Source organism: Budorcas taxicolor, chromosome 25, assembly GCF_023091745.1.
Source record: "Budorcas taxicolor isolate Tak-1 chromosome 25, Takin1.1, whole genome shotgun sequence".
Lineage (NCBI taxonomy): Eukaryota > Metazoa > Chordata > Mammalia > Artiodactyla > Bovidae > Budorcas > Budorcas taxicolor.
In genome coordinates, this window is record NC_068934.1 from 49,993,702 (window position 1) to 50,019,468 (window position 25,767).

The following is a 25,767-nucleotide window of genomic DNA, read 5'->3' on the forward strand; positions in this document are numbered from 1 at the left end:
ATCATTTTGCCTTTTCCTACTGTTCATGGGGTTCTCAAGCCAAGAATACTGAAGTGGCTTGCCTTTCCCTTCTCCAGTGGACCACATTCTGTCAGGCTTCAGCAATACATGAACCATGAACTCCCTGAGGTTCAAGCTGGTTTTAGAAAAGGCAGAGGAACCAGAGATCAAATTGCCAACATCTGCTGGATCATGGAAAAAGCAAGAGAGTTCCAGAAAAACATCTATTTCTGCTTTATTGACTATGCCAAAGCCTTGACTGTGTGCATCACAATAAACTGTGGAAAATTCTGAAAGAGATGGGAATACCAGACCACCTGACCTGCCTCTTGAGAAATCTGTATGCAGGTCAGGAAACAACAGTTAGAACTGGACATGGAACAACAGACTGGTTCCAAATAGGAAAAGGAGTACGTCAAGGCTGTATATTGTCACCCTGCTTATTTAACTTATATGCAGAGTACATCATGAGAAATGCCGGACTGGAAGAAACACAAGCTGGAATCAAGATTGCCGGGAGAAATATCAATAACCTCAGATATGCAGATGACACCACCCTTATGGCAGAAAGTGAAGAGGAGCTAAAAAGCCTCTTCATGAAAGTGAAAGAGGAGAGTGAAAAAGTTGGCTTAAACCTCAACATTCAGAAAACGAGGATCATGGCATCTGGTCCCATCACTTCATGGGAAATAGATGGGGAAACAGTGGAAACAGTGTCAGACTTTATTTTTTGGGGCTCCCAAATCACTGCAGATGGTGACTGCAGCCATGAAATTAAAAGACGCTTACTCCTTGGAAGAAAAGTTATGACCAACCTAGATAGTATATTCAAAAGTAGAGACATTACTTTGCCGACTAAGGTCCATCTAGTCAAGGCTATGGTTTTCCCTGTGGTCATGTATGGATGTGAGAGTTGGACTGTGAAGGAGGCTGAGCGCCGAAGAATTGATGCTTTGAACTGTGGTGTTGGAGAAGACTCTTGAGAGTCCCTTGGACTGCAAGGAGAGCCAACCAGTCCATGCTGAAGGAGATCAACCCTGGGATTTCTTTGGAAGGAATGATGCTAAAGCTGAAGCTCCAGTACTTTGGCCACCTCAGGCGAAGAGTTGACTCATTGGAAAAGACTCTGATGCTGGGAGGGATTGGGGGCAGGAGGAGGGGACGACCGAGGATGAGATGGCTGGATGGCATCAGTGACTCGATGGACGTGAGTCTGAGTGAGCTCCGGGAGTTGGCGATGGACAGGGAGGCCTGGCGTACCGCGATTCATGGGGTCGCAAAGAGTCGGACACGACTGAGCGACTGAACTGAACTGAACTGTGTGTGAAAAATCCAGAACAAGCAAGTCCAGAGGCAGAAAGTGGAGCTGTGGGGCTTCCCTGGTTGTCCGGTGGCTAAGTCTCCGAGCTCCCAGTGCAGGGGGCCCAGGTTTGATCCCTGGTCAGGGAAGTAGGTCCCCCATGCCACAGCTAAAGATCCTGTGTGCTGCAACTGAGATACAGTCAAACAAATAAATACTGGAAGGATGTGGTGTGATACGCAAGATTTCCCATCATAACCCTAAGTGCACGGCTCCGTGGCGCTGAGTGCATTGTGGCCGGATCATCACGCTAGCTTCCTCCAGAACACTCTCAGCTCCCCAAACCCACACTCCATCCCCACGAAGCACTCATTCCCTCTCCCTACCCAGTCTGGCCCCACCGCCCCAACATCCGTCCCTAGGAAGCTGACCCCTCCGGGGGCCTCATGTGAGTGGAGACATACAGGACTCATCCTCGATGAAGGACGAGTCGCACAGGAGGTGTCCTTTTGTGTCTGGCTTTTTGGCAGTAGGTCCAGAATATTCTACACAGCTGCACTGCTCTCCCTGATGGCCATCAGCCTATGGCCTCACTCATCTGACCTCAGTAGCCATCAGCCGGACTCGCCAGTCCTGTCTGTGGCATCCACTCTCCCCTGCAGAGAGAGGGAGAGCAACTAATCCATTCCAGCACCAGAACTGGCCGCTAGATGGGGACACTCAGGATCAACCATGGAGAAACCCTAGAAGCTAGAGGGAGGAAGGGATCTGAGCAAAGACCAGCAAGTATGGTAAACTTCCAGGAGCACTGAAGGTGGTGGTGAACTGCAGTGTGTGTGTGTGCGCGCGCGCGTGTGCGTGCGTGTGTGTGCATGCATGTGCGTGCATGTGTGTGCACACATGCTTGTGTGTGCATGCGTGTGCACGTGTGTGCACATGTGTGCACACGTGTGTGCGTGCATACTTGTGTGTGTGCATGTGTGCGCACATGTGTGTGTGTGTGTGTGAGACACATGCAGTGTGTTTCTCTGTTTTCCTCTCTCCGTGGGTCTGTCTGCAAATCCTCCGTCCCTCAGCCTCCTTCACCTTAGATTTCCACCTCCCCACCTCCGTGAAACCTTGGGCTCGGCTGGAGAATCACCCCCCTGACGCCCGGGTTAGTTTCACTTCTCTCACAGGTCCCTCACTCCCCGCTGTCCGTGTTTGAACCCAGAGTCACACGTGCTGTTCCCGGTTCTCCGGGCGCTGGCAGCAGGTAAACGTGGTCCCAGTTATCCACTTGGCTACGAGAGGACCACCTGGAGGTTTTACCTTTTAACGGGATTAAATGTAAGTCGCCGGTTTACAGTTACTTTACAGGGTGAAGTTAATATTTTGCTCTTTGTAATTTTAATTTTGTGGGGTGGAACCTCGAAACTGAAAATATCCTGCCACTCTTCCCACTTTTCCCCGCTGCTTTAGCGTTGACTGGTGATTTACACCTACGTGAATCAGCACCGCGATGCTGTGAAATGGACTATCAGAGGGGACCCTGAGCGTGAGGGGGGTGGGAAATGAACACGAGCTAGTTGGTCAAGAGGAGTCACAGAGGGAAAGAGAAACGGCAGGAGGAAATATTTGAAAACGTAACCGAATCAAGTACCTCAGAAGGAAAGAAACACGACAAAAAGCTGTCAGGGGCCAAACAGGATGAAAAGGAAGAAGCTAGATTCTTCCTATCATAGTGACACAGAGGTGAAAGTTCTGGAACGTTCCAGAGTAACCTGAAGATGGCCTGAACGGATGAGCTTCATATCGTTCTTCTCAAGAGCAGTGCTGGATACAAGGAGAAGTCATATATGGAAAGTTCAGAGGACCAATAACTTTTCACAGAGGACTTTCCAGGATATCATTATCACTTAAATGTGAAAGTGGAATAAAAACACTTTCAGAGACACCAAACATCAGAGTATTTAGAATGTTTGCCACAGTAACACCCACACTGGCAACAAGGTTCTCAAACAATAAGATACATAAATTCCAGAAGCTGCTGCAAGGGGCATGAAAGTGGGAGAGACCGAGGATCTCCTCTCCACGCCTGGAAAAATCACCAACGGGAAGACAGAGCAGCGTACGAGACATCACCTCTACCTGTACCAAGACCAGGAGCAGCTAGAAGTTCATGGGTCAGGAATGCGCCAGGCTTCCCTGTGCTAAATTCTAGGCTCAGAGACCCTGGTGGAGGTTGTTGAAGTGAATAGACAGACATTTCTTGTAGGAATGCCTTAAGATGACAAAAATGTCAAACCTCCTGAAATTAACCCAAACTTATCCAGCGCCACCCTGATTCACCTCTCAGCTGGGAGTGTGAAATACTTGGTACACTTACTCTAATGTGGATTACTGTTCAGTTGCTAAATTGTGTCTGACTCTTTGCGACTCCATCAATTGCAACATACAAACTGTCCTTCACCGTTTCCTGGAGTTTGCTCAGACCCACGTCCACTAAGTCAGGATGCCATCCAACCATCTCATTCTCTTTCACCCCCTTCTCCTCTTGCCCTCACTCTTTCCCAGAATCAGGGTCTTTTCCAATTAGTCAACTCTGCATCTGGTGGTCAAAGTATTGGAGCTTCAGTTTCAGCATCAGTCCTTCCAATGAATATTCAGGACTGATTTCCTTTTGGACTGACTGGTTTGATCTCCTTGCAGTCTGAGGGACTCTCAAGAGTCTTCTCCAGCTCCATAATTTGAAAATATCAGTTCTTTAGCACTCAGCCTCCTTTATGGTCCAGCTCTCACATCCATACATGACTGCTGGAAAAACCATAGCTTTGACTATGTGAACATCTGCCTGCAGAGTCATGTCTCTGCTTTTTAATATGCTGTCTAGGTTGGTCATAACTTTTCTTCCAGGGAGCAAGGGTCTTTGAATTTTGTGGCTGCAGTCACCGTCTACAATGATTTTGGATCCAAGTAAATAAAATCTGTCGCTGTTTTCACTTTTCCCCATCTATTTGCCAAGACATGATGGGGTCAGAGGCCATGAGTTTTGTTTTTTGAATGTTGATACTGAAGCATAAATGTCCATGAGTAGGTAGATCAGCTTTGAATAAAAAGGACAAGAAAGAGGGCCTTGCCGTGTCTGCAGAAGGCAACCTGATGGAGCCTAATAGGAAAACCCCAAACGGCATGGGATTGTCACCCAGATGAAGCTGGAGAACAGAAAGCTTGGAGAAAGACTCTTGTGTATATTTACTCCATGCTTAGAAATATTAATCTGTTCATGACAGTCCTTTTGGGAAGTGAAAAGCCATTAAATGGGAAAAGAAATCCATTAATTTTAATGGTAAAAATTATCATGTGTTTCATTCTAACCTGATAACTTCCAAACATTCACAGATAAAATACCAATCAAGGCATGAAGATGAATTAATTTGAGTTATAAAGAACACAAGGATTTTAAAAGTTTGTCAACTTAAAAAAAAAATCTGCTGGGATTTTGATCGAGATTGTATCAGATCTATAGATCAACGTGCACCCATGCGGAACAATATGGCAGGGCCACATGAGCCTCGGTTGGCCTCGGACAGCCAGTCCCCAGCAGCCCCCAGTGGCCCCCGACAGCGGGCCACTGCCCACGTCTCTCCAGCAGAGTGGTGTACCCTGCTGTGCATCGACACTGGGGTTCGGTGCAGAGAGCCCTTCCCCCTGGGACATGGGGCATGGCCAGAAAGGCGGCCGCCCCCTCGACCATCGTGCACTGCTCCTTTGTGGGGAACCTGGTTCTAAATCATTAATAGACGACCTCCTTCCCAGTCCCGGCTCCATGCAGACCCAGAGCAGCTCCCTCGCTGCCATCTGCTGACAGTCAGCCCTTGACATGAGGGTTTGTAAAAAAACAGAGAAGAAAAAAACAAAAACCAAGCAAAACAAACAGAAAAAGAAGATTAAAAAGATTAGATCTATGTGGGGGAAGATAATATCTATTGGACCTCCTGACCCATGAATATGCTCCTTAGGGTTATACAGTGGGAGTGACAAATGGACTCAAGGGCCCAGATCTGAGAGATAGGGTGCCTGATGAACTATGGACGGAGGTTCAAGACACTGTACAGGAGACAGGGATCAAGACCATCCCCATGGAAAAGAAATGCAAAAAAGCAAAATGGCTGTCTGGGGAGGCCTTACAAATAGCTGTGACAAGAAGAGAGGTGAAAAGCAAAGGAGAAAAGGAAAGATATAAGCATCTGAATGCAGAGTTCCAAAGAATAGTAAGGAGAGATAAGAAAGCCTTCCTCAGTGATCAATGCAAAGAAATAGAGGAAAAGAACAGAATGGGAAAGACTGGAGATCTCTTCAAGACAATTAGAGATACCAAGGGAACATTTCATGCAAAGACGGGCTCAATAAAGGACAGAAATGGTCTGGACCTAACAGAAGCCCTGGTGGCTCAGATAGTAAAGCGTCTGTCTACAATGTGGGAGACCCGGGTTCGATCCCTGGGTTGGGAAGATCCCTTGGAGAAGGAAATGGCAATCCACTCCAGTACTCTTGCCTGGAAAACCCCATGGACAGAGGAGCCTGGTAGGCTACAGTCCATGGGGTCGCGAAGAGTCGGACATGACTGAGCAACTTCACGTTCACGTTCACGTTAACAGAAGCAGAAGAGATTAAGAAGAGGGGGCAAGAATACACAGAAGAACTGTACAAAACAGATCTTCATGACCCAGATAATCACGATGGTGGGATCACTCACCTAGAGCCAGACATCCTGGAATGTGAAGTCAAGTGGGCCTTAGGAAGCATCACTATGAACAAAGCTAGTGGAGGTGACAGAATTCCAGTTGAGCTGTTTCAAATCCTGAAAGATGATGCTGTGAAAGTGCTGCACTCAATATGCCAACAAATTTGGAAAACTCAGCAGTGGCCACAGGACCGGAAAAGGTCAGTTTTCATTCCAATCCCAAAGGAAGGCAATGCCAAAGAGTGCTCAAACTACTGCACAGTTGCACTCATCTCACAGGCTAGCAAAGTAATGCTCAAAATTCTCCAACCAGGCTTCAACAGTACATGAACCATGAACTTTCAGATGTTCAAGCTGGCTTTAGCAAGGGCAGAGGAACCAGAGATCAAATTGCCAACATTCGTTGGATCATTCAAAACACAAGAGAATTCCAGAAAGATGTCTGCTTCTGCTTTATTGACTATGCCAAAGCCTTTGGCTGTGTGGATCACAACAAACTGTGGAAAATTCTTCAAGAGGTGGAAATACCAGACCAACTGACCTGCCTCCTGAGAAACCTGTATGCAGGTCAGGAAGCAACAGTTAGAACAGGACATGGAACAATAGACTGTTTCCAAATCAGGAAAGGAGTGCATCAAGGCTGTATATTGTCACCCTGCTTATTTAACTTCTATGCAGAGTACATCATGAGAAATGCTGGGCTGGAGGAAGCACAAGCTGGAATCAAGATTGCCGGGAGAAATATCAATCACCTCAGATATGCAGATGACACCACCCTTACGGCAGAAAGTGAAGAGGAACTAAAAAGCCTCTTGATGAAAGTGAAAGAGAGTGAAAAAGTTGGCTTAAAACTCAACATTCAGAAAACTAAGATCATGACATCTGGTCCCATCATTTCATGGCAAATAGATGGGGAAACAGTGGCTGACTTTATTTTTTTGGGCTCCCAAATCACCACAGATGGTGACTCCAGCCATGAAATTAAAAGGCGCTTGCTCCTTGGAAGAAAAGCTATAATCAACCTAGACAACACACTAAAAAGCAGAGACATTACTTTGCCAACAAAGGTCCGTCTAGTCAAGGCTATGGTTTTTCCAATGGTCATGTTCGGATGTGAGAGTTGATCTGTGAAGAAGGCTGAGCGCCGAAGACTTGATGCTTTTGAACTGTGGTGTTGGAGAAGACTCTTGGGAGTCCCTTGGACTGCAAGGAGGTCCAACCAGTCCATCCTAAAGGAAACCAGTCCTGAATATTCATTGGAAGGACTGATGCTGAAGCTGAAACTCCAGTACTTTGGCCACTGGGTGTGAAGAACCGAGTCATTTGAAAAGACCCTGATGCTGGGAAAGATTGAGGGCAGGAGGAGAATGGGACCACAAAGGATGAGATGGTTGGATGGCATCACCGACTTGATGGACATGAGTTTGAGCAAGCTCCAGGAGTTGGTGATGGACAGGGAGGCCTGGAGTGCTGTAGTCCATGGGGTCGCAAAGAATCAGACACAACTGAGCGGCTGAACTGAACTAGAGTAGGTTTGTCATAGCTCTTCTTCCAAGGAGCAAGCTTTTTATTTCACGGCTGCAGTCACCATCTGCAGTGATTGTGGAACCGAAGAAAATGAAGTCTGTCACTTTATTTTATTTTTGTAGATTTGGTCAGATTTCTTCATTGATGACTGTGTTTTCTATGAATTAAAACATTGTGCTCTCACTTTCAGCTGGGTCCTTTTTCTTGCCATATTGCACCCGCTAAAACTTTCAGAACAATGTTAGACAGAAGTCTTGACAAGAGACATCCTTGTCTTACTCTTGATCTTAGGGAGGAATCAGCCAGTTTTCCACCATTAAATCTGAGGCCCTTTATTAGGCTGAGAAAGTTTCCTTTGATTCCTAGTTTGCTGGCACTTTTAAAATTATGAATGGCTATTGGATTTTGTCAAATGTTTTTTTCTGAATCTATTGAAATAATGATACGGCTTTTATTTTTAAACGTAATGTTGTCCCTTAATTGAGTTGACTTTTTAAAATGTTGAACAAACTTGCATTTCTAGAATTGATCCCCACTTGTATTGTTGGATTTGAGCTGCGAAGCTTTTCTTTGGATTTTTGCCTCTTGTGTTCATGAGGAATATCTGTAGTTTCTCTTCTCATGTTTGTCTCTCCTTGGTATCAGCACGATGCTGGCTTCATAGGATGAATTGGGAAGTATTTCATCCTTTTTAATTGTTCTTAGTGAGTTTAGGTAGAATTGGTTTTATTACTTCCTTAAATATTTGAAACAAGTCACCAGCTATTCTATCTAAGCTTGGAGTTTTTTTGAACAGTAAGTTTTTTTTTTTTCCCTTAACTACAAATTTAGTTTACTAAATAGATATGAAGCTACTTTGGTTATTTCTTTTTGAATTAATTTTGGCAGTTTGTGATGAGTTTGTGTATAGAAATACAACTCATTTCTGTATGTCGATTTTGTACCATGCAACTTTGCTGAATTTGTTGATGAGTAATAACTGTTTCTGTTTTGTTTGTCTTTGATATGTGGAATCTTTAGGGTTTTCTGCATATAAGTTCAGGTCATTTTCAAAAAGAAGCAGTTTTACTTCTTCTGTCGTGATTTGGCTGCCTTGATTCTTTTCCTGCTTGACTGCTCTGGCTAAGACTTTCAGTACTTTGTGAGTAGGGCTGCGGCAGTGAGCACCCTTGTCTTTGCCCTGATTTTAGAGGAAAAGCTTTCATCTTTTCATCATTGAGTAAGAAGTTAGCCGTGGGATTGTCATATGTGGACGTCACCATGCTGAGATACGTTCCTTCTATACCCACTTTGTTAAGAGTTGTTTTTTTTTTTCTCATCATGGAAAAATGTTGAATTTTGTCAACTGCTTTTTCTGCATTTATTGAGATAGGAATAGGATTCCCATCTTCCATTCTGTTAATGTGGTATATCACATTGACTGATTTGTGTGTGCTGAGGCATCCTTTCACCCCAGGGGTGAATTCCGCTTGATCATCCTGTATGATCCTCTTACTGTGGGTTGAATTTTGTTTGCTGATATTTTGTTGACAATTCTTGACTGTATTTTCATCAGGAATGTTGATCTGAAGCTGTTTTTCCTTGTAGTTTCCTGATCCGGCTTTGGTATCAGGGTGATGTGATCTCATTGGGAGTATTCCTTCCTCTTCAGTTTTTGAAAGATTTTGAGAAGACTTGGCAGTCATCTTTCTTTAAGTGTGTAGTAAATTCCATTCTGAAGGAGATCAGTCCTGGGATTTCTTTGGAAGGAATGATGCTGAAGCTGAAGCTCCAGTACTTTGGCCACCTCATGTGAAGAGTTGACTCACTGGAAAAGACTCTGATGCTGGGAGGGATTGGGGGCAGGAAGGGAAGGGGACAACAGAGAATGAGATGGCTGGATAGCATCACCAACTCAATGGACACGAGTCTGAGTGAACTCCGGGAGTTGGTGATGGACAGGGAGGCCTGGCGTGCTGCGATTCATGGGCTCGCAAAGAGTCGGACACGACTGAGTGACTGAACTGAACTGAACGGAACTTTCATCAGTGAAACCATCTGGTCCTTTGTTGGGAGGTTTTTGATTAATTTTTTTAATCTCCTTGCTCACGTGTCTCTTAAGATTCTCTGTTTCTTCAGATCCAGTGTCAGGAGGTTGCGTCTTTCTAGGGATTTATCCGTTTCTTCTAGAAATAGAGGCGCTGCTCTCAGTGGCCCCCTGATACTCTGCGTTTCTGTGGTTCCAGCTGTGACGTCTTCTCTTTCTTCTGTAATTTTATTCATTTGAATCCTGTCTTCTTTTTTTTTTCTTGGCTAGAGGTTTGTCAATTTTTCTTTATGCTTTCAAGAACCAATCCTTAGTTTTGTTAATCTTTTCTATCATTTTCTTATTCTTTATTTCATTTGTCTCTGCTCTAATCTTTACTATTTTCTTCCTTTTGTTAAATTAAAGCTTAGTTTTTTTCTTTTCTATCTCTTTGAGACGTACTGTTAATTTAGGGGAAGATTTTTCTTTTTTCTTAATGGATGTGACTCCAGGTTTCTTTTGATTAGTTTGACAGAATATCTTTTGAAATCTGTACCAATTATTCATTGCTGCTTAACAAATACCCCCAAACTTAGTGGCTTAAAATAATAAAATTTTTATCTCACAGCTTTTTTTGGGCAAGGAAACTGGACCTGATCCATCTGGGTGCCTCTGAATCAAGGATTCCCATGGGGCTAATTTTTTCCTTTTCCTCAGGCCCCAGTAGGGTTTATCTTGGCAGAACATCAGACTGTTACTAATCCTATTTTTATTTAAAATTTATATTTTAATTTTCATGAATTTTTAACTTGAATTTGTATTTTTTAAAAATACTGCAATAAGATGTTATTTATCTTGATTAATGAGTTTCTTGCATGCTTCCTTATATTACTGACTGAGGCAAGTACCTCACTCACCTCATCTTAGACTCAGCCCTGGATGTGTCTCGCAAGATAATCAGGGCCTCTTTAGCCACTATCTATAAGAGCATTATCTTGCTTTTAACATATTTGTGTCTTTATATTTGATGTGTATTTCTAAAAGGCAGCATAGAGTTAGATGTTTCTTTATTGTCCATTATGACAATGTCTGCCTTTTAACTGGGATGTTTAGGCCATTTACACTTAAGGTTATTATTGGTTTGGTTAGGCCTGTCGTCCAACTGTTTGTTTCCCTTTCACTTGTCTGCTCTTTGCTCCTTTCTCTAGCTCTAAAAACATTAATTGAATATTGTAATTTAATTATGCTGTTAGCTTCTGGCACCTAATCTCAGATTGGCTTATTAACTAATACTGTTGGCTTATTAACTATGACCCTCATGGTCTTCTTTTAGTAGTTGCGTTAGGATCTGTAGTTTATGTCTTGAATTTATAATCTGCCTTCAGGTGATACCATACCACATTACACTTAGTGTAAGAACCTCACAAGGAGCCCTTCCACGCCTCCCTCCTGCCCTTTGTACCATTGTTGTCACGCAATTTACTTCCGCATATCTCACAACCCCACACCGTGTCGTTATCATTTTTGCTTAAACACTGACTTATCCCTTAAATTTATTTTTATTCTGGCTGTGCCGGGCCTTCGCCGTGGCATGCAGGCTTTCCCTAGTGTGGCTCGTGGCTCTCTCCAGGGGTGGCTGCAGGCTGAGTTGCTCTGCAGCACGTGGGATTTGAGTTCCCCACCTGGGGATTGAACCTCCACCCCCTGCCCTGGAAGGTGGATTATTAACCATTGGACCACCAAGAAGTTCCATGACTTAGCTTTTTCATTTTTAGGTATATTTAGGTAATAACAATTTAAACATATTTACTCATATAGTTGGGCTTCTCAGGCAGTGCCAGTGCACGGGATAAAAGAGGCTCAGGTTTGATCCCTGGGTCAGGAAGACCCCTTGAAGGAGGGCACGACAACCACCCTGGGTACTCTTGCCAGGAGAATCGTGAGGACAGAGGAGCCTGGTGGGCTACAGTCCACGGGATCACAGAGTCAGACCTGACTGAAGCAACTTAGCTCACTGATACCGTTGCTGTTTCTGAAGCTCTGCGTTCTTTGTGGACATCTATAATTCCACCTCATATAATTTTCCTCCTGCATGAAGGATGTTCTTTTTTTTTTTTGGGCTGCCCCATTTGACATGTAGGATCTTAGTTCCCTGACCAGGGATTGAACTCACATCCCCTGTATTGAGAGAGCAGAGCCGCTGTGCAGCCAGAGAATTCTCATGAAAGACACTGTTTAATATTTTTCTAGTGTAGTTCTGCTGGTGATTAATTGTTTCAGCTTTTAAACGTCTGAAAAAAACTTTGTATCTCTGAATTTTTGCAAAATACTTTCACTGAGTATAGAATCCTAGGGTAACAGATTTTTTTCTATATATATTTAAAAAATTATATTCTTGCCTTGTTACCAGTGAGAAATCTGTATTTTCTTTATTTTTATACCTTTATGAATACCTTATTTCCCTGATTTTTTTTCCTTTTTGGCCATGCCACACAGCATGTGGAACCTGGACCACAAGGGAAGTCCCCAATAGGTGTTTTAAAGTATAGATTTTGTTATTATTCAGGCATAGCAAGGCCAACAGAGCCGAAGATGAGCCTTGAAAAGACAGTTAGAGTTTCTGAGAGGAAGGGGCAGGATGGGATGCTGGGGCTGGGTCAGGAGGCAGAGGGGGTGGAGAGAGGGGGAAGTGCGGAGAGGAGACTTTACTGCGGTTTCTGCAGATGGAGTTGGAAGGGCTGGGTGAACAGGCTTAATGCTGGCTGGCTTTAATAATCCCAGGGTGCTCTGGGGTACAGGGGCTCCCCTGGCTGTCTGGCTCCTGATCTGGGACGATGAGGGCAGGGGCTGGTGGTCCTGAGCGCCAGATCCTATAGAGGAGGTGGTGGGTCTGTGCTCTGCCTGAGACGGTTTGCCATGTCTGGCTTTCATCTCTAGGAGCCAGCCCCTCCCAGGGATGGGCAGTCTCTCCAGGGTCCCTGGAGCCCCAAGATGTCAAAGCAGCAAATACAGACTAGAAAATGCGGTAACAGTGCAGCCTGGTGCTCCCTGTCTGGGCCTGTTGTGGCCCAGTATGGTAGCATGAGTCACCCATGTGTGTTCAGCATTTGAAACGTGGCCAGCCCAATGTAAGTGTAACAAAATCCACGTCTGATTTTCAAACCTGATGGAAAGAAATGGTGAACTATCTACTTAATGGTTTCATATCGATTATATGTTGAAATGTTATTCATTTGGATATATTATTAAAATTCATTTCTTTGTTCCTTTTTTTTTAATGTGGTTACTAGGTAATTCAAAGTTACATTTAAGGTTCACATTATATTTGCCTTGGGTGGCCTGTGGCTCTTCTAACGTGTTTCCGTGGGGACTTCACAGCCCTCGAGGTGGGAAGGGCCTTACACCCCTCTTCCAGATGGGAACACCATACTCTTCTCTCCAGAGCAGGCTTCGAGTCTGTTCTCCCGGCAGGGGTGTTTGAGTCATTGTGACTGATCACCGGGAGCTCAGCTTCCACATGATCCTGGGACATCTGGGAGGGTGTTTCCAGGTGAGACTGGCATTGCTTTGTGGGTGCAGGAGAGCAGGTGGCCTCCCTGTGTGGATGGGCACCATCCCACCCAGCGAGGCCGGACCAGAACGCTGGTAGAGGGAGGAGGACCCCTCTGCTTCCTGTCTGGTTTCTCAAACTGGACACTGACCTTCTGCCTGCAGTGGTCGGACTTGGGCTACGTCTCACCACTGGCCCTCCTGGGTTGCCCTCTTACAGACAGCAGCTGGTGGACTTCTCAACCCCCATAATCAAGTGAGCCCAGTTCCCAAGATCAATCTGTATCTCTCATGGTTCCTTCTCTAGAGAACCCCAACTCTTAATGACAAAGACTTGGGTACTGAGAGTGGTGCCAAAGGGTACAGAATGTAAAGAATGAATTTTCTGAATCCCAGGCTCCTAGGGTCAGTTTTCTAACCTGATGGGGTTTAAAGACACCACTGACTCTATTTCCAGCCAGAGTGAAAATGCCGGTAGTCCATGATGGGATCTGGCAAGAGAGATACTCACAGTGTTAATATCTGCACCTTCCGCATCAACCACTCACACGAAGCAAGGAGCTGCACTACTCTGTAGATGAGACTTCCGAACATCTTCGGAAAACTGGAGAATGTCATAACATTGGCTGGTGTCTCCTGGTGCCTCTGGACAAAGTGGTTCAAGAAAAGTGCGAGTCTGAGGTTTCAAATTCCCAGCTCAAGAGTCTCATAAATAATCTTAAAGATAATCTCAGAAAATAACCTCATGGTCATAAATAATCTCATAAGTAATCATAAAGAGCTTCCCTGTATGGCCCGAGGAAAGCCTTATCTCCTGCTGCAAGATCGAGATTCCTGACAACCACATGCCCAATCTCATCCTGATTTACCACGTGAATTGAGCTCCCAGCCTTGCAGGGCGTCTACGGGTAAAGCAGGAAGACCAGGAGACGGTGTGTTGGGGTGAGGACACGTGCGAAGATCCTGGAGGAATGAGGGACCCTGAGCCCTCAAAGTCTCCTGAGTCCTCTTTGCCGGCGGAAGAAGTCTCCCCAGTGCCAATGCGTAGGAGCCTTCCCACCTCCGTCTGGAGGGGTTGACCCTGCATCGCCTGGGGAGATGCTGACAGTCCCCTGGAGATGGTTGCCGTGGAGGATGCTGCTGCTTCTCAGGATGCGCCTTCACCAGCTCTTGGCTTCTAGATCCATAACTCGACTCATGGCCCAGCAGGTCCCCAAAGGTGAGGGGCCAAGTGTGACTCAGGGCGAGGTGCTCTGTGCTCCAGAGCGAGCGGAGTCTTCTGATCTATGCAGACAGAAGCTGAGGGGACACCAGAGATGGATGCTGGAGGTGTAGGATCCTGGAGGATGAAGTCTGTGGGACCGAATTTGTGGACATGAGCCTCTGAGCAGAGATTCTGGATCTCCTGCTGCCACTCCGGAGAAGGGGGTGGGGCTCTCACTGTTTCGCTGCTTGGCTGGGACAGGGGCCAAAACACGGCCTGTCACCACGGCCCGAACTGGAGGTGGCCTGCTTCCTTTGCCCAAAGGTTGGGGGACATGGGGTGAGAGTGGGTTCGTCGAGTAAGACCTGCCCACCCTCCTGGGAGGGCCCAGAAGGCCCTCTCGGCATGACTGTGGGGAGCGCGCCCATGGGGAGCCCCAGCACCAAGGCCCACATCCTCAGAGGGCTGCACCCTCTGCCATCCAGACCTCGGGGTGGGAGCTGTGGCCACTGAACTGGGAAACCTAAGTGAGCAGGGCCACTGGACCCCAGGCTGGCAGGAGCCTAGTGGGGGCACTCGCTGCCGGAAGCAAGGTGGGCACGGTGGCAGGGATGACCATCAGGGGCAAGACAGTGGCCAGAACAGTCGGACTGCGCTGACCCATGGTCTTAGCTGCTTGGCCCTGGTGCTGGTGGGGAAGCCTGCAGGGTTCTTACCTGGATAAGGAAGAAGTCCTAGGCCGAGTGAAGCAACGTCTACCTGAATTATAAAGACAGAGGGTCACGGCCACTCAATGAGGCCCCAGGCTTAGCCAGTTTTCAGACCCAGGACCTTGAAGGGAAGGGGAGGCCAGGTCCCCTTGGGGATGGACCCAGGACACCCCTGGAAGCGGATGCTGTCCGTCCTTCTCCCAGCCTTCCCCGAGGACTGGCTGCTGCTGACAGGTGAGTGTGAGCTGGGGAAGAAGAATAATGAGAGTTTCCAGGGGCCCCTAGACACTGGCTCTGAACCCATATCCACTCCAGGAGCCCCAAGCCTCCCTGGGGACCCCCCATTCAGATGGTCCCCTGGAGGTCAGGGGGTCTGGGCCGCTGCAGCTCAGGTCTGCCCACCTCGGGCTCACCGGAAGGCACAGCTGGAAGATAAATCCTCAGCAGCTGGCAGAGTCCTCACATCAGTTCCCTGACTGTAGAGTGAGGGCTACGATGCGGGGAGAGGCCAAGTGGGAACCACTGGAACAGCCTCTCCTGAGGAAGACAGCACACCAGCCAGCAGCTCTGGTTGGACTGCAGAGGTCAGTGTCTCCACCTAAGACTTGAAGGGTGGAGGGGAGAAGGGCTGGTGATTCCCACCACATCCCATTCTATCCGGCTCACACAGAAGACAGTGGGTCTTGGAGAAACGACAGTGGGTCCTCTTAAGCTTAATGAGGTGGGGACTTCAACTGTAGCTGCTGTATCAGACGTGGTTTCATTGCTTGAGCAAATTCACACATTCCCTAGCGCCCAGCCTGCAACCCTGGATCTGACAGGCGCCTTTCCCTTCATCCGTGTGCCCGAGGCCCAGCAGAAACAGTTCGCTTTTACACGGCAAGGCCAGCAGTACACCCTAGCTGTCCTACAACAGGGGTCAGGCAACTCTCCAGCCCTGGGTCACAGTTGAATTCACAGGGGTCTTGGCTACTTTCCCCTTCCACGAGACATCACACTTGTGCACGACGCTGATGGCATTTTACTGATTTTTGAGCCTACTGAGCAAGAAGCAGCAAATACTCTAGGCTTACAACATTTGTATATCAGAGGGTAGGAAATAAAACCAATGAAAATTCAGGGGCCTTCCACTTCATTAAGGTTTCCAGAGAGCCCAGTAAAGTGGCAAGATATCCTTTCTAAGGTGAAGAATAGAGTATTTCATCCGGCCCCTCCTGCAGCCAAGAAATGGAGACCATGTAGTCTCCATCTGGGCGTGCTACTCCGGCCCACAGACCAACTGGGCGACTGCTGGGTGGGGCGGGGGCTCTGCAATAGGTCTAGGCTGTGCGCTCCCGGAGTCAAGTGATTCAGCAGGTCCAGTGGGCCCTGAAGTGTCAGGGCAGAGACGGACGCTCTCTGAGTCTTCGGCAGCCCCTAGAGATGGATCACAGGGCAGACCCTTAAGATTTGGGAGCAGGACTTTGCCATCCACCCTAGAAAACTACTCTCCTCTTGAGAAAAATCTCTAAGGCTGTTACTAGCCTTAGCAGAGACTGCTAACCACAGGTCACCAAGTTACCACGTGACCTGCTCATCATGAACTGGGTGTTATCTTTATCTGACCCACCAAGCCAGAAAGCTGGGCGTGTAGGGCAACACTCCACCCACTGATGGAAGTGGCATGTCGCTGAGCCTGCCCAAGCAGGCCCTGAAGGCAGAGGTTAGTGACCTGAAGAAGCGGCTCCAATGCCCACGGCTCCCACCCCTGCTACACTGCCTTCTCTCTCCCTGCCTGAACCTGTGGGCCGGGGCGGAAGAGGTGGTTTCCTAGGATCTACCCACAGAAGAAGCAGCACCTCGGTCTTGTTTACAGATGGTCCTGTGTGACATGCAGGCTCCCCCCACCAGAGGCAGCCATCCCTCAGGGACATGGGGAAGGGCAGTGCTCCCAGGGGGCAGAGCGTTGGGCGGTGCACCTGGCCCTGCACTTCGCTTGGAAGGAGAAATGGCCAGATGAGTGGCTATAGCTGGACCCATGTGCTCTGGGCAGTGGTTCGGTTGGGTGGTTAGGGACTCAGAAGCAACATGACTGGAAAATCGGTGACAAGGGAATTTGGGGAAGAGGTATGTGGATTGGCAAGAACCCCGAAAATATTCATGTCCCACATGAGTGCTCACCAAAGGGTGGACTCTGCAGAGGATTTTAGTAACAGTGCACAGAAGAACCACCCTGTAGATCCCGGCCAGCCTCTTTCCCAGCCACCCTGTCGTCGGGCAGTGGGCTGAGTAAAGTGGCCAAGGCGGCAGGGATGGGGGGAGGCACGGGTCCAGCAACGTGATTCCACTTACCAAGGCTGAGTGTCCAGTCTCCCAAGACCAACACCAAACCCCTGATTTGGCACCATCCCCCCAGAGGGGCCAGCCAGCTACCTGATTAATTATACCGGCATGTAACCGAGCAGGACGCTATGGGGGCTTCCTGGAAGAGAGCCCTCCACTATGCCTTGTCTGCAGAGAAACTTCAGCCTCCGAAACCTTCTCTGAGTTCCAAAGAGTAAATTTAATCACAGAAGTCAGAAAATGCGGAAAGAAAGGAAAACAGTCAAACGAGACAAAATAATACTAGTTTAGCCATTAAACAGGAGAAGGCAATGGCACCCCACTCCAGTACTCTTGCCTGGAAGATCCCATGGACGGGGGAGCCTGGTGAGCTGCCGTCTGGGGTCGAACAGAGTCGGACACGACTGAGCGACTTCACTTTCACTTTTCACTTTCATGCATTGAAGAAGGAAATGGCAACCCACTCCAGTGTTCTTGCCTGGAGAATTCCAGGGATGGGGGAACCTGGTGAGCTGCCCCGTCTATGGGGTCGCACAGAGTCGGACACGACTGAAGCAACTTAGCAGCAGCAGCAGCCATTAAACAAAGTTCAGAACCTTGAGTTCCTCCTTCAGGGCTGTAGATGATATTCTGAGCCATGTCCTTTGAGCTGCTTTGCAGACACTGAAATCCCCACCAGGTGGAGAAAGTTAACTGCACGCTGCCCACCAGCACAGAGACCCCACATGGGTTGGAACCAGAGGGTGGACGATGTTGGCTCTGATTAGCTCATCACCAACCACCCAGAAGAATGTCCATGAGCTGGTCACCCACCCCACAGCCTCCCTCCCTTACCCTCCAGGGAGTTCAGGCCCTTTGGGCACCAGCTGCCTGGACTCCTTGCTTGGCACCTGCAGTAGACGCTGCACTTTCCTTCGCCACGACCGCATGTCAGGAGTGATTGGCTTTGCTACTCCCAGGTGAGTGGCCCATATCCAGTGACGGGACTGTTTTCATCACGGGTCCCCAGGTGGCTCCTTGATAAAGAACCCGCCTGCAGTGCAGGAGACCCCAGTGTGAGTCCTGGGTCGGGGAGATCTGCTGGAAAAGGGCCAGGCTGCCCACTCCGGTATTCCCGGGCTTCTCTTGTGGCTCAGCTGATAAAGAATGAGCCTGCAATGCAGGAGACCTGGGTTTGACCCCTGGGTTGGGAAGATCCTCTGGAGAAGGGAAAGGCTCCCCACTCCAGTATTCTGGCCTGGAGCATTCCAGGAACCGTATAGTCCGAGGGGTCGCAGAGAGTCAGACGTGGCCGAGCGACTTTCGCTTTCACCGTGGAAGAGGCAGTGTTTTGTTACTATGGGGACAGACGCCCATGCTGGATGCGGCTTTGCCTTCTCCGCATTCAGAGCTTGTGCCAAAGCGAATCGCAGCGTGCCTTATCCACCTCGTGGCATCCCACACGGCGTTGCTTCTGATTAGGGAAGAAAAGGTGGCGAGGGGCCCCTGCCTGTGGAACTCACCACGTTCCCCACCATCGTGAAGCAGCTGGCTTGCCAGGCGGTGGAATAGCCTTTTGAAGACTCAGTCATAGTGCCAGCAAGTTGGCAATGCCCTGTGGGGCCGGGGCGGGTTCTCCAAGAGGCTGTATGCGCCCTGAGTCAGTGTCCACGGACCAGCACTGACTCAGCGGAGGCTCCCGGGACCAAGGGGTGAAGCGGCAGTGGTTCTGACTGTGGCACTGGTGGGCCCCCGGCATGACGGGTCCGTCCTGTTCCTGAGACCGCGCGTGCTCCTGCTCAGAGCTCTCCGTTCCACCAGGAGCTACAGCACTGAGTCCACTGAACCGGGAGGTAGGGCTCACCAGCCACTTCGGGGTCCTCGTGTCTCAGAATCAACAGGCAGGGAAGGGACTCCCTGTGCCGGCCGGGGTGCCTGAACCCAAAGTAGGAGGCTGGGCTCTGCTCCCTCCTCACCGGAGGAGAGAAAGCGCACGAAGGCGCCGGGGGTCTGGGACTGAGGCCAAGGGAAAACGACAGGAGCTCAACTCAGGCAGGACCACGGATGACCCGACCCTCTAGGAACGAAGGTTCGGCTCAGCCACCAAGCACAGAGCCACAGCCAGCTGAGGGGCTCACTGAAGGCACAGGCAGCACGGAGCAGGTGGTGGGAGAAGGTGGTTAATATATTGACCACAGCCTCACGACCGGTTACAGAAACCAGAACTGTAGCTGTGGTGTTTATCTCCCCCTTCTCGATGGTTACTGTTCAGCCACTAAGTCGTGTCCAACTCTCTGCGATCCCATGGACTGCAGCGCACCAGGCTTCCCTGTCCTTCACCATCTCCCGGAGCTTGCTCAAACTCGAGTCCATTGAGTCGGTGATGCCATCCAGCCATCTCACCCTCCGTTGCCCCCTTCTCCTCCTGCCCTTCTGCTGTGTCACAGAACCAAACAAACTTGGGTTTGCTCACCTGCGTGCAGTAGAGCCAGCCTACTGATACGTGGTTGTGGTGAAGGAAAGCACCGCATTTATTGCAGGCGCCAAGCAAGGAGTCCAGGCAGCTAGCACTTAAGAGGCCTGAACTCCCTGAAGACTCACAGGGAGAGGGGAGGGAGTGATGAGTGATCAGGGTGAGTGATCCGCTTGTGGACGTTCTTCTGATTGGTTGGCAATGAGGTAACTGGGAGTCGGTATCAACCTCTGATTCAAACAAGCCTGGGCTCTGCCTGCTTGTAGGCAGCAGGCAGTCAACTTCTCCTGCCTGGTGGGGTTTTCAGCACCTGCAGAACAGCTCAAGGGACGTGGCTCAGAACAGCATCCGTAGCCCTGGAGGTGTAACTAAAGGTCCTCGACTTGAGTGGCTGCACTGTTCTTTTGTCTTGCCCAGCTGTCTCCTTTCTGCGTGTCTCACTTCTCTGATTCCATGTAAAGTGTTTCTGCACACGAAGTGGCAGGATGTGCGGGGAGGGAGGCTCCGCTCTGGGACGGCGCCGTCGGGTCCTGCCTGGAGAGGCAAGTGTGTGCATCTCTGTCTCCTGTCTCCTCTCATCTTGCCACACAAGATCCCTCGACTGCGAGTCACGGCATTTAGGCCTGGGAACTTACAGCAGTGCTTACGGGTGTCGGGGGAGGGGGACGCACCCCCAGGCCCCCTCCTCCTCTTCTGGGGCAGGAGGGCGTGTGTCTCCATTTGTAGGCAGGACAGCTGTGCCGCACGAGGCAGAACTATGACCTTTCTGCTGTTTTCGTCTGGAGCTCAGGCACGGATTCAGGAGCTGGGTGCAGGTGCCACGTTGACAAGGGGTGGATGTGTGATGATCAGTTTTGAGTGTCAACCAGCCCAGTCCACAGGTGCCCAGACTAGACTTTATTTCCGGGTGTGTCAGGGGGTGTTTCTGGATGGGGTGAAGATTAGAATCAGCGCCCACTGCAGTGTGGACAGCGTTACGGAGGTCGCTGAGCAAGCGCTTGAAGGGAGCAACAGATGCAGTGGGAGGAATTCGCCTTTCCTCCCCCGTCTGTCTGCTGGAGCTGGGACCGCCCAGCTTGCCATCTCCCGCCGCTGCACTGGGGCTCACACCACTGGCCCCCAGGGTCTCAGCTCTCCACACTTGGACGGCATCCCACCAGCACACTGGCTTTCTGGGTCTGCCTCCTGCAGATGGTAGACATGGGGCTTCTCAGCTCTACCATCGAGCCACCGGGTTCCTCATCATAAACTTGTTACATATTTTCTGCTTCTCTGGAGAATCCCGACTCGTCGCTGGTGGGGATCATGCTTGACGTCTGGAAGTACTTCATGTCCCATGGCTCCTGGATTCCAGAAGGTTCTGGACTCGCAAGTGACCTGGGCACACAGGTGGGACTCCTGCACGAAGGCTTCAGGACAACCTGCGGGCTTGGCCCAGACTGGCTACCTGCCTCCCACCCATGCCCTGACCCAGAGAATGCACTTAGGCAGCCAGGGAGGAAGGCCCTGGAGGGGTGGACAGAGGTGGGCAGCAGCCCTGGGCCGCAGGAGGAGTGAGGAGCCCAGGCCAAGGCAGCTAGCAGTCAGCCCCGCTTGCCCTCACCCAGGCATGGAGGTTGCCCAGCCTCTGCCTGGTCCAGTTCCGCCCCAGGGGAGGCCCCAGAGGGTCCAGACAGCTCCATCACTCCGAGAAGGGGGACCCAGAGCCTCTCTGCGCCTCACGTATCCCCAAGGTGCCCCACACTTTCAGGGTCTGCACCCCAGTCCCATGGAGCCTGTGATTTCAGAGTGGGCAAGCGCTCAGCCTCGGTCACCCCGGAGCAGGGGTTGGCGTGTCCCCGTGGAGCAGCAGGAAGCCGGGCTGCTGGGGCCTCCCAAGGTCAACGGCAGAGCTGGGCGTGGACTGGTCCCGTCCCTTGGCCACCGCCCACTCCCGCAGTGGCCAGCTCCTTCTGATCCTCTCTGCTGGATGTGAGGTCCCTTTAGCAAAGCAGGGTCATGCATGGCCTGGGCACGGGCGGTGCCCTGTGGACACAGAGGGAAGGGAACCTGTCTTCCCACGTGGAGCCCTCATATGGACAGCCAGGATGAGGGCCACGCTGTGCACAGCATGGCGCAGAGGGATCCAGACAGGGTTCTGGTGACACAGCCTCAGAGCTGAGCGTGAGGCCAGCGCAGAGGGGGGCCCAGGCTTGATCCCCAGGGCCCGGGCATGATCTGACTCGCCGGGGTAATGACCCTTCTGCTTCCAGGCAGTGGACAGGCAGGAGGGGGCAAAGCCGGGGCCCAGGAGACTCTCCGGGGCCTGGAGACACCGTGGAAGTTCAGGCAGGGCCCTGTCTGCAGGACTTGGGAATTCTCCTTGGCACCCTTGGCATGGGCAGGCAGATTCCTATCTGGCTGGGGGTTTGCCAAATAACCCTCGGGGAAGGAGGGGGCAGCTCTTACCAGAGAGGGGGTGCAGAGGCGAGCCAGACCTTCCACTCTGAAGGGACCTGACTCCTATCTGGATTGCCCCACTGGCCAGAGGGGTGACTGTGCACACATTCCATGTCCTTTCTGAGTCAGCTTCTTCCTGAGAAATAGGGCCCCACACCCACCTGGCTCCTGGCAAGTGCTAGACTCCAGGTCACTTCCTACAGCAGGCAAGCCAGACTTGCCAGAATCCTTCATGGGGACAGGAGCCAGAGGGCGCCACCAGGCAGGCAGAAAACCCTCGCCACGGTGCCCTGCGGGGTCCGCGGGAGGCGCCCCAGCCCCCCTACCCCTTCCCCATGCCAGCGGAGTAAGTCTGCTCGAGGTAGCTGGGCCCGCCCCTTACCCCCGCCCTCCATTCCCAGAGGTCCTGGCCCGAAGGGTCTGGTCACTTTTCGGGAAAAACCTGCTGGGTATGGCCTCCCGAGGGCATAGCCATTTGGCTGGCCTTCCCAGGCCGCGGGGCAGGACAAAACTCTCCCATTAACGGCGCACGTCCAAAGTCCCTGCCCCCTCAAACCCCGAAAGGTACCCCCGTCGGTCAGAGGGAAAGGCGGCTGCCCCCCCCCCCCAACCCCGACTTCCCCCACCGGCCAATCCCAGCGCGGGAGTAGGTGGCCGGTGCTGGCACTGAGGGAAAAGGGTCATGAAGGCGGGTAGACGTCCACGGGTGAGCGGCCCGCGGGAACCGGTCCAAGAAGGGAGGACGATTTGACGGGAATATGGAAAGCAGAGGAAGCTTTGAGAGCGGGGCGGGGGGAGACGGGCAGAGGGCAAAGGCAGGCGGACTGCCCCCGGGGTCCGAAGCAGTCTGAGCAAAGCTCCAGGCCCTTCGCCTCAAAGATGCGCAAGGCCGGGGGCAGACCGGGCAGGTGGCCGGAGCCTGGGCGAGCGCACCCCAGGAGCCAGCCCCCTGCCCCGCCCCAGCGCGCCGAGTCTCCACCTCTTCTTAAGCCCCGCCTTGGCGGGAGGACGGAGTGGCCCTCAGGCCCCGCAGAAGAACAGGTGGGCGCCCTGCCAGGAACAGGTGCGCGTGGGAGCGCGCGCCCACCCGGGTCGCGGGGAGGGGCCGGGCGGGGCCGCGCGGGCGCCAAGCTTTGTAAGAGACGCTCCCGGAGCCACGCGTCTGGCGTACACGCTTCCTCCCAGGGGCCGGGCGTGGGGCCGCGCCCGCCGCGATTGGCCGAACGGGCGGCCCGCCATTGGCTGAGGCCCCCCCACGCCCCTCGGCCTCAAGAGGCGGAGCGTGGGTGCCGGCTGCCCGGCGCGTGCTGCCCCCGGGGGTCTCACGCGCCTCCGGAATGGCTGCGCCGCCGTGGTGGTAGACACGCCCGCCCCTCAAAGGCGGACGCGGCGGGGGGCGTACCCAGGACCTGTGAACAGCAGCTTCGGGGACGGGGCGGCGGTGCGCACGCGGGACCCGCGGACTGCATCTGGGGGGCGCACTGGGGGCCTGCTGGGAACGGGGACGCGCTGGGGGCCTGAGGGCTGTGCCTGGGGGACTGGGTGCGGTCTTCGGAGGCTCACCGCTCGGGCTTTGCAGACTGTGCGCCAGGGGTTGGGCGAAGCGTGGCGCGAGGGGGAGGCAAGGGAAGGAGGGCGTGAGAAAGGAGGCGGCGGCGCGGAGGAGGGTTATCTATATATTTAAAAACGCGCCGCCTGCGTCGCTCGGGGAAGACCTGGCGAGCGACTGACGGCACGCGCGAGTCACGAGCCCCCCACGCTCCTCGGCGCGCACTGCCCGCCCTCTCCCGGCCTCCTGCGCCTTGCTGTCCCCGGACCCCGGACGACCTGGGGTCGCGTACCCCAGGGAGTCTTGGCAGCGCAGTGCCCGATCGTCGTTGAGACTTGATCGGCTTTCCTCCACCCTCGGTTCTTTGCCCTCCACCTTTTTGCGGCGCACAGAGACTCGGGGGAAGCGCGGGGCGAGTGGATGCAGACGCGATGGACAGCCGCGCGCTGCCCCGGCCCGCGCCCCCGGCGCCTGGTGTCCCGGGCTGCTGCGCCGTTCGCCGGCGACCGGAGTCCCCAGAGCTGCTGCGCTGCAGCCGCCGCCGCCGGCCGGGCGCGATGGACCCCGGCAGTGGAGCGGCGGCCGTGGCGCGGCGCAATGAGCGCGAGCGCAACCGCGTGAAGCTGGTGAACTTGGGGTTCCAGGCGCTGCGGCAGCACGTGCCGCACGGCGGTGCCAGCAAGAAGTTGAGCAAGGTGGAGACGCTGCGCTCGGCGGTGGAGTACATCCGTGCCTTGCAGCGCCTGCTGGCGGAGCACGATGCTGTGCGGGCCGCGCTGGCCGGGGGGCTTCTGGCCCCGGCCCCGCGCCACCCCCTGCCCCGCGCTCCATCGGGGACCCCCGCCACCGCCGCCTCGCCCTCCTGCGCCTCGTCGTCCCCGGGTCGTGGGCACAGCTCGGAGCCTGGGTCGCCGCGTTCCGCCTACTCGTCGGACGACAGCGGCTGTGAGGGCGCCCTGAGCCCCGCGGAGCGCGAGCTGCTCGACTTCTCCAGCTGGTTAGGGGGCTACTGAGCGCCCGGTCCCGCAAGGTAGGCTCCGAGAGGCGGGAAGGAGGGAGGGTTGGAGGTAGGACGGCTGGGCGCGGTGGAGACAACGGCCTCGCCGCTCGCGTCCCCGAGAGCCCGCGAGGCCGGAGCGACGGCCTGGATTTCGCTCCCTCTTTATTCCTCCCCAGACTTCTTCAAGCCTGTGCAAGACTAGCGTTTGTTTGTCCGGGATTGCAAAACTTCCCCCTTGCTGCTCCGCCGCCGTAGTGGGAGCGGGGAGACGGAGGGCTGGGGCGGGTGAGGCCCCGAGTGTTTGCGGATCTCGGGCCAGACTAGGGCGCTGGGAGGCGGAGAGACTTTGCATTGCAAATTGCGCGCCCGGCCCGGTGGCAGAAATGAGTCGGCGGGGCGCGGAGCCCTGACTCACCCCGGCTCCGAGCGCTCGCCCCGCCCGGCGCCCGGGGCCGGGCCACACACCGAAGCCGAGGCTCCCACGGAGACCTGGGCTCCAAAACCCACCCAGAGAACGAAACTGCCGACTACGCTTGTGGGGGTGGGGGAGGGCCGGGCTGCGCGGGGTGTCCGGGGCCGGATCCCGCACTAACGCGCGTGCCTGTCCCCCCTTCCCTCCCAGCGGTGGGGAGCGCGCTCACCCCTGCGGAGCCAGCCGGTTGGAAAGGCTCCCGCCTCCGTGTTCGTCGTTCCGCGGGCCAAGCCACCACCGAGCCAGGGATCCAGCCGACGCTCCCCGGCCATCCAGCCTGACCCAAGGCTAGTGTGCAAGCGGTCCCGCCTGACCTCCTCCTCCCGGCGGCAGCTTCCTCGGACCCCAGCCACCCTGTCCGCAGAGACCTTCCCCTGGACTGGGGCTGCGGAACCGACTCTTGGAGGTTTGAAGGGGAGAAGGCTTTATGAGGACGCAGATGTTTTTTACGAACGCATGCACTTGAACTGCTCAGGGACACTGGCGGTATGAAGGCTTATTTTTGTGCAAAG

The 25,767-nt window shown here is 52.5% G+C and overlaps 1 protein-coding gene across 1 annotated transcript; it reads left to right on the forward strand.

The window, feature by feature from the left end:
• Positions 1 to 24,214: 24,214 nt before the first annotated feature.
• On the forward strand, positions 24,215 to 24,796 carry ASCL2 (achaete-scute family bHLH transcription factor 2). The gene has a single exon (XM_052662527.1). It carries the CDS (start codon positions 24,215 to 24,217, stop codon positions 24,794 to 24,796), a length of 582 nt encoding a protein of 193 aa, XP_052518487.1.
• Positions 24,797 to 25,767: the final 971 nt, after the last annotated feature.

Excerpts from the sequence above, each read along its gene's own strand:
- ASCL2 (XM_052662527.1), top strand. The coding sequence starts at position 24,215 with ATGGACAGCCGCGCGCTGCCCCGGCCCGCGCCCCCGGCGCCTGGTGTC.